Genomic DNA, 12,432 nt, shown 5'->3' with positions numbered 1-12,432 from the left:
GGGTCTAGACGAGCACCACCTAATACTTTACATACAATTTTAAATATTCTAGTAGCCACATTACAAAAGTAAAAAGAAACAGGTGAGCTTGATTTTAATAGTATATATTATTTAACCCAGTGTATCAAAAATTATCATGTCCATGTGTAGTACATATAAAAATATATAATTATTATGAATATTTATCAAGACATTTTACATTCATCTTTTCATATTGTTCGAAGTCCAGTGTCTGTTTTACATTTAGAGCACATCTCAATTTTGACTAGCCACATGTCATGTGCTTAGTGTCCACATATGGCTGGTGGTTACCATATTAGAGATCATAGGTGTAGATAAACCCAGTCCAATTTTCTTTCCAGCACAGCAGTATAATAGCTCCAAAGGACTGACTTGGATTTTTAAAGTCACTATTTTCGTTAATTTAGGAGAGCTGGTGTCTTTGACATACAATTGAAAAAGTAACTGAAACTTGGAGTAAGAAGTCTTTGTAGAAGCACATTTGTTCAGGAATCCTCTTTCTCATCAGTGGTTTTGATTCCTTGGTAAATAAATGCTTAGTGATATGCCAAACAGGTAAATATTTTCAAGTTATTTGTTGACTTTCTTCTTCACTTTACCCCCTGTGAAGCCATGCTGTCTCAGTTTGCTAACCACAGACATGTTACAGGCAGTGTTGTGCGAGAAGATAATGTCTCCCTCTGTTTCTCCCTTTGGAGGTTGAAGGCAGTGTAGCCTGGCGCTGCCCCGAGCTGAGGCTGTCCGCCATCTGTGTAAGGAATTCACAATCCCAGACAAAAGAAATTGGCAAAGTCTTCCCTCTGTCTGTTCTCCAGATCCTCAAGATAGCCATAAAACACCTGGACAAAATCAGCAGGTGATGGCAAGGGAAAGAGAATGATCAGTCACAGGCGTTGTTGAATCCTTTGAACATTACTTATGGCCTGGACACTGCTGTCACCAGGCACAGTTTGATCTTGGGTAAGTTTTCTGGAAGAGCTTCATTCCCTGGCTCTGTGACAACAGCAGAACCAGATAACTGTGGATGGGGGAGAGAAGAGGAAGGCGGAGGCTTCTCTGCCTTAAGGTATAGCAGTTCCAGTGGTGTTACCTCGATGTGTGTAAGAACATCCTCCAGAATCAGTCCCATGACCAGATGCACAGAGTGTGCTGTTTAGGTCAGTGTTCTTACTGTAAACCTGCTAGAGGAGTTAAAATACCCTCTGGTCTACTTACAGTAATTGATAAAGTATTTTCAGAATGTAAGGGCTTGATTGGCATCATTCATATCCTATGTTTTTAATCCATTTTCTGCTTTAAAATCCATTTTCTGAACTTACACTGAAAACAAGAATTGGCATGGTATCATTGGTAGGCTTTAAAAAAAAATCTTTTGTTGTGATGGGCCGCACATATCCATACACATATACAACTTCCACAATAACGTGTGTCTGTAGGACTTCTCTGAACATTTTTGTTAGAACAAGGGTAACTGCAACACTAAAATGCTCAAAAAGCCACCTAAACTTATCTGTTCAGCATACTCACTTTTCATCACCTGCCTTACTTTCCCTTCTTTTGGTTTGACATACCCACAGGATTCAGTAGATAGTAAGACATCATTTGGGTTACCTGATTTTTTCTGTGACAGTGTTACGGGCCAGCTGCATTGCAATATCATGGAGTTTGGTAGAGAAGGGACATGTTTCTAATGAGCCAGGAATTAGGCTATAAAGAAATGGCACTTTTGCCAATAGAGGGTCTAAGCAAAGTCCTTTAGCTGTTACCTTTTCATCAGGGAGAGTTAGGATTTAATATGGTGCTATTTGGCTTTGTTTGCTGCTGCCAGTTTTCAGGGTCCTCTTTTAGCTGTGATCTTTATTTCCAGGGCAGAAGCTGTGCTGTTTAATTCAGAATTATCCTCTCTCCCTTTGGCTCTGTCTACAAATGTAACCCTTTTTCATATAAATGGCGTCAAGCTTCATTGAATTTAGCTCTGTCTTGTTAAGTACATTAATGCTGTGTTCTGTCATTCATTACAGGAGAATTAGTTGTCTATTACAAAGTGGGGGTTTTTGTTTGGAGCCTGATCTTCATGGGAAGAAGGCCACACATGGTTTAATTTCTGAAGTGCACTGAGTACTGGACTTACTTATTTGGAACTTGTATACCACTGAAAACGTCATGCAAAAATGCTGCTTCTACCATTGGGAGGCCCACCTTATTTTAAGCAAGAAAACCTAAAAGAGAACACTTACCACCTTCCTTTTTAAAAATCCCCTCTCACCCATGTATTTTTTCACATTTTTAGGTGATCTATACAGCGTCGTCCTTAGAGCGTGTTACAGAAAGTGTTAATATCTTAGAGCAGCAGTAATAATAATCCTTTTACTCAGAGTAATCATGTGCTAATCCGCTGGTAAGTCAAAAGTATTAGATCATTTGAAATTCATTGTGTCAACTCCGTTGAAATAACTGGTATGGTGCTATAAACATTTAGAGAAAGGGAGTCTTTGAACCCAAATAATAATGTCAAATAGTTTGTTAGTGTTACATGCTCATGTTTAAGGGTTTCATAAGCTCAACCCATGGACAAGAGCATTTCAGTTTACATCAGTGTGTAATATATTATTTTAACTGAAGGTTTATTTTTATTTTCTTATTTGGGGAAAGTTTCTTTTCCTCTGGCACTTATGGACTGGGTTTTTATGTTACAGTTTTCACCCTGCAATCACAGGGAGGTTGGTGTTCCAGGAGGCCCTTTTTATTTCTTTTTAAGAAAACTATTCCTGTTTTCCTAAAGTATTGTGTTGGGGTTGAATAGTCTCCTGCCCCTCTCTTCTCTTCTCAGATTCTTGGAAAGAGCACTGATGGTGTAATAGTAATTTTCCTGTGAATATTTTAACTGGGACATTTGGTTTCATGATTCTTCTTTTGTCCCCCCATGAAAGCCACCCCTCCCTTTCAAATTTTGTAATTATTATCTTTCCCTCTTGCTGCGGCCACAGTTGATCTACCTTTTTAAGGTAGCATTTTTTGAATTGCTTCACTTTTACAAAGTTGAGAATTTTGGTGACTCAATTAAATTTGTTGCCATGTTAGTAGTAAAATATTTTTTTTAAAGATTTTTTTATTTATTTATTTGACAGACAGAGATCACAAGTAGGCAGAGAGACAGAGAGAGAGGAGGAAGCAGGCTCCCTGCTGAGCAGAGGGCCTGAGGCGGGGCTCAGTCCCAGGACCCTGGGATCATGACCAGAGCCGAAGGCAGAGGCTTTAACCCACTGAGCCACCCAGGTGCCCCAGTAGTTAATTTTTTTTTTTTTTTAAGATTTTATTTATTTATTTGACAGAGAGAGATCACAAGTAGACAGAGAGGCAGGCAGAGAGAGAGAGGGAAGCAGGCTCCCTGCTGAGCAGAGAGCCCGATGCCGGACTTGATCCCAGGACCCTGAGATCATGACCTGAGCCGAAGGCAGCGGCTTAACCCACTGAGCCACCCAGGCACCCAGTAGTTAAATATTTTTGATGATAAACTGTTCTTTCTTTCCTGAAAATCAGTTGAGTTTTGAGAGAGTGCCTCTTTCTCCAGAACTTTAAGACTAAATGAGCCTACAACTCTTCTCTGACTTTATGAGATAAGTCATCTATTGACTATAGAAGGCATCATATTGGAGCTTCACAAAGTACCAGCTGACTTTATTGGTTTTTTAAGAATGCATAACTTAAGTAGTTGAACAGTCAAGGTTCATGTAGAAGGGAGTAATTAATATCCACCCTTTCTCTGCCTCATGTTCTTATTCTTTGCTTCAGCCTGACCTTTGATTTATAGTTTTGGAAGAATTTTTAGAGTTTATTAAGTATTTTAATAGAAATTCACTTCCTTTTTGATATTGAAATTTATAGATCTTTCCTACTGATTGCATTCTGTAAATAAGGAGAACTCCCTGAACATCATATTGGATGCCATGTCTCAAGTCCACTGCCATGTTCCTGGTGGCTTTCCTCCTGTTGGGCCATCCCGTGAACCGACTTTGATAATGAAAGTTTATCTCAAAGAAAGCTTTCTCTGTGTTATTATAGCATGAACCAAAATCTATGTAGAATAGTTCTAGTGCTTAAATTTGGCCAGAGAAAGAAGTTGTTAAATGCAATCCGAGCATTTTAGGCATGCCCCACCTCAGAGAACAAGGCCAGATGGTCTGGTTTAAATCACAGAGACAGTGTGGCTAACCAGAAGACCCCAGTCATCTTAGAGGTCACATGGCAGGGAAGGATTGGTCATGACAGGCCCCAGGACATTGATTGGCCTCACTGATAGTGTAGTGATACACTAATATGGGGCTGGGGATAACTGATAGGATTCCCACAAGCAAGTCTGGCTAGAGGGCTGCATGTCTTTAAAGTTGGTAGCCTTGGAAATTGCCTTTGGTTACTGACACTTCACTTTAGAGATTAGTTCAGGAATGGTTTGACTGGCACTACTGGACAAAGGTAGCATGGCCCAGTGACAAAAAGCATGGACCCCAGAGCCAGGTTTGAATTCTATATCTACCATTTGCACAAGCTGTGAGGCATTCGACGGTTAACTGAAGTCTCTGTCCCCCAAGTTCTTATCTGTGAAACGGATATAATAATACCTATATCCTACATAGTTTAAATAAATTGTGAGGATTAAATGAATTCATAATGCCTAAAACAGTGCCTACAATATAACAAGTACTATGTATGTGTTTAAGTCATGAGATAAAACTGGGTGCTGAGAACTCTTAGTGCTTTAGAGAACTGCTAGTGAATCCCTGGAACCTGACCCTTCATTAACTCAAAGGTTTTAGTAATCTTTGTGCCTGCCGCAAAGACCATACATATGTGCTATGTACTCCGAAGCTCCTAGAGATGACTTCACTTTTTTTCCTTCATCCATAGGTGAAATTTGGAGGGGTTGGTTCTAAAGCATGTTGTGAGATTCTCTTGGGTGAAAGTGGGCTGAGTGAACTCCATGTTGATTGAGAAAGAGAGCTGTTTTCATAACTCTTTTTATATTGTTATGCTTTGCTTTTTTTTTTTTTTTTTTTTTTAAATAAGATTGTGAGAGAGGGGGATAGAGAAAGCACAAACTGGCCCAGGGGTGGGTCGGGGAGGCAGAAGGAGAGGGAAAAGCAGACTCCCTTCTCGGCAGGGAGCCTGACATGGGGCTGGATCCTAGGACTCTGAGATCGTGACCTGAACTGAAGGCAGATGCTTAACCTACTGAGCCACCCAAGTGCCCCTCTTTCCTTCTTCCCTTCCCTTCCCTTCCTTGAATGAGAGAAGATGGGATGAGAGAAGGGGGCAGAGGGAGAAGGAGGACGAAAATGTTAAGCAGGTTGTGCCCCCAGTACAGAGCCAGACAACGGGTTTGATCTCACGACTCTGGGCTCATGACCCGAGCTGCTATAAAGAGTTGGACACCTGGGACGCCTGGGTGGCTCAGTTGGTTAAGCAGCTGCCTTCGGCTCAGGTCATGATCCCGGCGTCCTGGGATTGAGTCCCACATCGGGCTCTTTGCTTGGCAGGGAGCCTGCTTCTCCCTCTGCCTCTGCCTGCCACTCTGTCTGCCTGTGCTCACTCTCGCTTCTCTCTCTATGACAAATAAATAAATAAAGTCTTAAAAAAAAAAAAAAAAGAGTTGGACACTTAACTGACTGAGCCACCCAGGTGCCCCTGCTTTGCTTTTTTTTTTGATTGAAACATAATTTAATTTGTCATAGAAGGATGTTTTTTAGTTGCATTTTTTAAAAACCAAAATGATTAACTTTCAATTTACATCTTGCCAAGAGGCTGTATCTAACCATCCATTTTGGGCCAAAAGCAAGCAAGTCTTTGTTTTTTGTTCTTTAAGCATTTTTTGAAGGTTTTCCTTGTTAATCCTCAAAACATTCAGATGTGTTGTATCTTCTTTCCTTTTTGGTTACAGAATAAGTAATCTCATTTGTAGTGCAGTGCCAAGGTTAAAATGAACTTGAAGATAGACCATGAAATTTACATTTATCAATGATCATCATGATCTTATATTAATTTTCATATTCTCAAATTTGCTATATGGTTGTCTGAATAGGTACTACAGATTTGCCAACACTATGACTTAAGCCTTTCACAGTTACCTGCTCTCATGCACTAACGGAGTTTTATATTTGTGGCAACTGTTTATTATATGGTTACTCAAAGATATAGTAATACTTGCACAAATGGCAATGGGGACAGAATGATTCAAATCAGGAAGAAAGCATGCTATGAAATGCTAGGGAGAACCACTTAAAATTTTTACATGTGCCCAAGGAGGATCTCTTTAATATAGTTATGAGAACATTAACTGGCCGTGGTTGCCAGATTTGCCAACTTAATTGGAGTTTTCTTGGTATAATACAGTTGGGACAAATGTGACTGTTGAGCTCATCAGGCTTGGTTTTACGCCCTACTTTTTCATTGACCAGCTGTGAGGCCTTGGCTGAGTCCCTGAATCTCTTTGACCTTTGAGTTCCTTATCTGTAAAATGGAGATGATAATAGAACCCATCCAGCTCAGTAATGATGAAAATTAAATTCCTGTATGTTAAAGTATTTACATGAATGTAAAATATTTAGCCTAGTACTTGACACATAGCCAGAGCTTGAGAAGTATCTCTAAGATTGCTTGCTTTAGGAATATCGAGACAGTTAACCTAACTTACTTCCTGTTTTGAAGATGAGCTGTGTATCCTCACTCTTTCAAACATCTTTCCTGTGTTCAGGAGCAAATAGTGCCTGGGTTGGGGCACCATAATGTGTCAACAGTGCTTCTTTTGAGGGTAGGGATAAAAGTAAAAAGTACTTTTTATACTCCATAAATTAGGATAGTAAAGCCATTTACATTGATTAGGTTGAATTCTTTGGACTTTCCTTTAGGAAAAAATAAACAGTTTTCCAAGTCATTTTGTTAGCTTTTTAAAATTAAGGTCATCACAGTGAGCTGAATTTGGTCCTGAAGCAGAGATACATTGATTTGTGCTGTGGTTTGGGAAGCTGAAATGAGTAAGACACCATCCTTACTAATAAAAAGTTCACACATTTATATTTTGGAAGGGTTTCCAAGTTTTGATCAATGGCCAACTATTTCTCTTAGGATCTCATTCATTCATTGAAATCCCAGGGTGTGTTCCCGCCCCCACCCACCCCCAGTATTTTTTTTTTTTTGAAGTTTGTGACAGTTGACAGTTAAATTCAACATGTTTGGGTTTCAGTTCTAAACATTATATAGACAAATTATATATATAATTTTATATTATTATTTTTAATGGGACCACTGTAATTTGGTTTTGAGCCTTATTTCATTAGGTTTGGCTCTGGAAGCAAATGAACCAGGAATTGGGATTTGTTTTCATTAGTCTTTGTTTCTTTGGGGGCAGTTTTCCATAAAGTACTATTCCTTGTGTGCTGTTACTTCTCTGTTGTTGTTAAGCCAAATGTCACATGATGTCATCTAGACCATTTGAAATACACAGTTTATCTGGAAACAGACATCTCAGAAAATTTTGCAATCCTGTATGACACATCCAAATGACAAGCATACTTGTCACCTTTCCTTCTTGGAAATCCCGGGGAGTTGTCATAGTCTGCTGTCCTAGTTGCCAAGAATTCCTCACATAGATGGAGGTACATTCAGGGATGCAGGAGATCCTAAACAACCGTGGGAAGCCTGGGAGCCTCCCCTTGCATTTGCCTGTTGTCACTTAAATAAAAGGTAGCAAGCTGGACCCCTTGAACAGAACACAGGGAATTAAGGAAACAGAAGGTAAAAGCTCATCTCCTTTTCCAGAAGAGCTGTGTGTTGTTTTTGCATTAAGTACCTGTTCTGAGGAGTCTGAATAGTGGTAGTGGAATGCTCCACACCCTATTGCCACCACCGATTTTGAAAAACACATGGCAATTGGATCTGCCTTTCTCTTTGATTTCATTTTTCTTTTAAACTTCACGTTTGCTAAGGGAACATTTTCTTGGATTGTACACATAATAACGGAAGCTTCTCTTGGCCTTCAAGGCACACTGTCAGCGTAATGGTCAGTAAGTTTGTGGGTTCCTAATTATTTCTTCAATGTAGTATATTTTTCTTTACTCTGTGCTCTGCATTTTAAAGTTGAAGACTACATGGGTTATATTCTTAATATAGTCTTAATATATTCTGGCACAATAGATGTATAGTTCTGCTAATTATTCCTATGCAGGGAAATTGTCAATGTTCCCTGTGGTTCAAAATTTAAAATAAATTTTGCTGGCTATCTTTTATTTTGGTTTAAATTTGTTTTTCAGACTGCCTTTCTAACTTTACATCCGTAGGTATCCTCTTTTCTAAAACTCACGTGGTCTTCGAGCGAGCTCATGCTATCCTACAGCCATTAGGAGAACTCGTCCATTTTCTTGGGTGATGTTCTTTCTCCATCTTGGCTTGCTGAATTCAGTTAAATAGCTTTTTCATGGTGCTGACGGCCCAGCACTGTGCTACGTGTGGGGGGTAATGCCAAGTCAAACAAGACATGGTCTCTGACCTCAAGGACCTTCGAGTCCAGTGCCTCTTGAAAGCCTATCCATCTTCCAAACCACCTCCTTCGCTAAGCCTTTTCTCATTACCTCAGAAGAGGTAGTTTCTCTCCCCTGAACCCTGAAGCATTTTGTTTATGCCTCTCTTGTCACATTGATCACATTCTACTTTATAGTATAGTTATTTGTGGTCAGGTTTATCTCCCTACTCAGTTGTAAATTCCTTGAGGACCTATTTATGTTTACAGGTCAGGGTTTAGAATTCTGCTTTCCGCATAGTAGGTGTTTGATAAATATTTAGTGAGTCAGCGGAGCCCTGAGAATAGAAATTCTCTAGAGAATAGGATTGGTGAGGGGATCATGTCTTATTTTAGTATTTTGTACTTACTCAGCACGGTTGAGGGAATCTAATTTTCAAATCCTTGTGTATTACAAGGAAGGTAAAGAGAAATACAAACACCTAGTTCTCTACATTTGATAGGAGAAAGGTGGCTGGGCAAGGGGGTGGTAGGAGACTGTTTAATGTGTACAGTATTATATCATGAGGCAGATACTTAATTTCAGGAAACAGCCTAATGAATATGAACACTTGGGAAATTAGTTGTCCATTTCATTAATTGTTTATTTGTGAATGAAAGGGGCTAGTCAGCCTGGACAATTGCTTGGTTTCTGGAAATCGGTATACTAAACTATCTCCAGATGTGGGGAGTAAGAAAGACATCCACATTTTATTACGTATAACACTTTGCACAATTCACAATTTGAGCTTGGGCTTTTTTTTTTTTTTTTCTTGCTTCTGTTTCTAGCACTTCATTTTATTTTAGTGTTAGATCCCTGTTCTCTTTTTCATCTCCTGCAAATTAACTATTAAAATAATTAAAAGGAAACATTTGGTAATGTGTGTTTATTAAAGTTCTGTGGTCTAGTTAGAAGAAAGAGGCTAGATTATTTTTGGTATGGAGAAATAATGTTTTTCCTTGAGCTGTTATTTCTTTGGGAGATATTTATGTGATAAATGTGTAAGAATTTTGAAAACTTTTAGTTAAGTCAACAATTGTTCCTTTTTTCTGCAGGTAGAATATTTAAAATTGACTTAATTGTTATTTTAGAGATTTGAAACATGCTTAGTAAAACTTGGGTGACATAGCTTCACAATGCTGCTCTTATAAGTTATTCTATATTGACTAAATGCAAACAAACAGTAGACTTCTTGCCTTAATAGAGTATGAAGTGAGACTTTATTCACCTTGAAACGTGTTTTGGTCTTTATGCAGTTATTTAAACAATAACCCTGACATCACTTGAGTGTCTTACTCCTTACCCTCCATGCAACAAGTGTCCTAAATCCCCTTCTTAGAAGATGCTTGGGAAGTTGGGTTTTGATGGATAACCACTCAAAAATAACATCGAACTGGTGTCTAGGGTTAGATTTTTTAAATGTCACTTAAAAATGACATTTGTGCCATAGTTCACTTTACAGTTATTTTCCAGATAATTCAAAAATACTAGAAAAATCCTTCTAGTCCCCGAAGACTGTACAGTGAGCCTTTCTCTTCATCTGCAGGTCGTAGAGGAAACTCTGGCTGGACACTTTGGTGACTAATTTAAAGTATCTGGCAGGACGATTGATAGCGCCTTTTCTTTGTATTGTGACAAATATATTTCGGCTGCAGTTTATTAACATAATTCAGCACAACCACAGACATATTGTACATATTAGAGCATAGAATTAGAACCATTTTTTGCACATCACAGTCTTCTCTCACTTGTACTTTTTTTTTTTTTTTTTTTTTTGACAAGGATCTGGATAATTGCTTCAACAAATGAACTGCTGTGTTCATTCTGTTTCTATAATTTCATAAATTGTTTTCAGGCTAAAACCAAGCAAGCTTTCACTGAGTTAATATAAGGAACCACAGTGTAATTACAGGAGCTGTATTATTAAAAACTATGACAGAAATGGCAGCCTGACAGCTACTTTCTCCTTGCTTTATCACAACAAATTAAATATCTCTTTTAAGTGTCATAAGCAACAGAGTCAGCTATACATACATCATCTTGAAAATGGGTATGCACTTACAACTAATTATTTTAAGTGTGTGTGTGCCAGGGTGCCCTGGGAAAGATGCCATGCACGTGTGGTCTCCTGAATGTTGGCATTCTTGAACTCTGAGGCAATGAAAGGTGAAATACTTTGGATTGGAATGTAAGATAAGTTGGCAACAGAGTATGACTGTTGAGAGCCGATGAAACTTTTTTCAAGTGGATGTCCTATCATCTTCATTAATTCCATTTAAATTCTGTTGAAGAAACTGCTCAAAGATCCCTCTCTCTGTTTTAGTTCACAGATTCATATAACCCTGATAAATTATTGTCATTTAAGTGTTTTGTCAGTTTCTCATGAGACTCTTACCCCTTCAATCTCATATCTGTAGTCTACTTTTTCTTCCCATACATAAATTGTTGGGAACTTCAGATTCCTTCTGGGGATATTTAGGAAAAATGTTACTCATTGGCCATTCTTTTCAAGTTTTAGTGAATCTAATTATAGTTGTGCATCTGGCAGGCATGAAAACCATTAGATGAGCAAAGAGGGCTCCCAAATGCCACTCCATGAGTGTAATTTAAAATGCTTCAGATGCAGCATATCCTTGTTCAGTTGCATTATTAGGGACATCCTCTTGTACTGTAACCCTTCTGGTTGCGGTTACATGGTGTGTTGAATCCTTGCCACTCTTTCCTCCTGCCTCACCATTATGCTGTGATGTCTATATCGTGTTGCTGGGCGTTTCCTATGGAATTGAGCGGCATATGTATTATGTTTACCTAGAATATGTATGAAATAGAAATGATTTGGTATTAAGGGATAAAATAGAGGTTGACTCATCTTCTTAGGAGCCTGTCATCCTCAAATAAATACAGCTTAAGTGACTGAATGGAAAGCAGGGAACAATAAAAATAAAACAAAGCCAAATCTATTTTTTATCCCTCTCCATTCAGTCAAGACTGAGGAACCAGATGGGGTGGTAGTGGGGGGATGCTGCTCTTCCTGGGAGTCCTGCAGAAAAGACCTTTTTCTACATTAGGCTGAATTAAGAACCAGAACAGAAAGTGCCCAACGGCATGAATTCTGTAAGTTGCATTCTTTGGCAGCTTTGCAGTCCAGGTACCCAGACTTTGTAGCCATGTATATATTATATATACATTTATTACCTGTAACACAAGGGAAGAAACAGGAGACTTTGCCCCACTTCTCTAAAGACATAAGATTAAAGCTCCGTCTTATTCTTGGCAGGCGGTACCTGGTTTGTGCCCTGATTCTGTATCCTCCTGTTCAGCTTGTCTTCCAGTTGAGTTCCAAATATTTTGCCTTGGAGTAGCTCAAGCTTACTTTTCACCTTTAGACCTTTAGGCTCCTACTTCATTTCTCCTCAGTGAAGCTGTCTCTTTCTCCAGAAGACTGGGTTTCGGGACACATTCTCTGTGCATATAGAACCCTGTGTTTATCCCACTGCGCTTTAAATAACTCATTTACTTACCTTGCAGGCTGAATTTCTTGAGGGTACTGTCTGTCTTACAGTATCTTCATTTGCAGTTCCTGGCAGAGAGTGGGCACTCAGAAAATATTTGTTTAACTAATGACTTCATTTCTGAAACTTTTACTATAAAAGCTCTTTGACCCCATGAATAGTGGCTCTGAAAGGCCCCCTGGGGTGCCGTTTTTTCCAGCCAATCAGTGAGTAGACTCAGCCCAGCCTGTACATCAGACAGCCTCTCAGTCCATAGCCCCCACTGAGCATTGTCATTTCACAGGACAGTGTTCTAGGCACCAGGGACACAAATAGAAATCCCCTTCCTTGACCGTGTAGACTACATTTTG

The 12,432-nt window shown here is 39.0% G+C and overlaps 1 protein-coding gene across 36 annotated transcripts in view; it reads left to right on the top strand.

Annotated features, from left to right (window-relative positions):
- The window catches only part of BNC2 (basonuclin 2), a 428,074-nt gene that overhangs the window by 238,542 nt on the left and 177,100 nt on the right, over positions 1–12,432 (top strand). The window contains exon 1 of one of the 36 annotated variants that reach the window (XM_047699791.1): positions 8,056–8,074. The exons of the other annotated variants lie outside the window; for them this stretch is intronic. Coding sequence (XP_047555747.1) covers positions 8,072–8,074 — 3 coding nt within the window. The 5' untranslated portion in view covers positions 8,056–8,071. Of the gene's footprint in view, positions 1–8,055; positions 8,075–12,432 lie in introns of those variants that run through there. 36 annotated transcript variants of the gene reach the window in all.

Source organism: Lutra lutra, chromosome 13 (genome assembly GCF_902655055.1).
Source record: "Lutra lutra chromosome 13, mLutLut1.2, whole genome shotgun sequence".
Lineage (NCBI taxonomy): Eukaryota > Metazoa > Chordata > Mammalia > Carnivora > Mustelidae > Lutra > Lutra lutra.
This window is presented reverse-complemented; position numbering and strand designations above follow the sequence as displayed.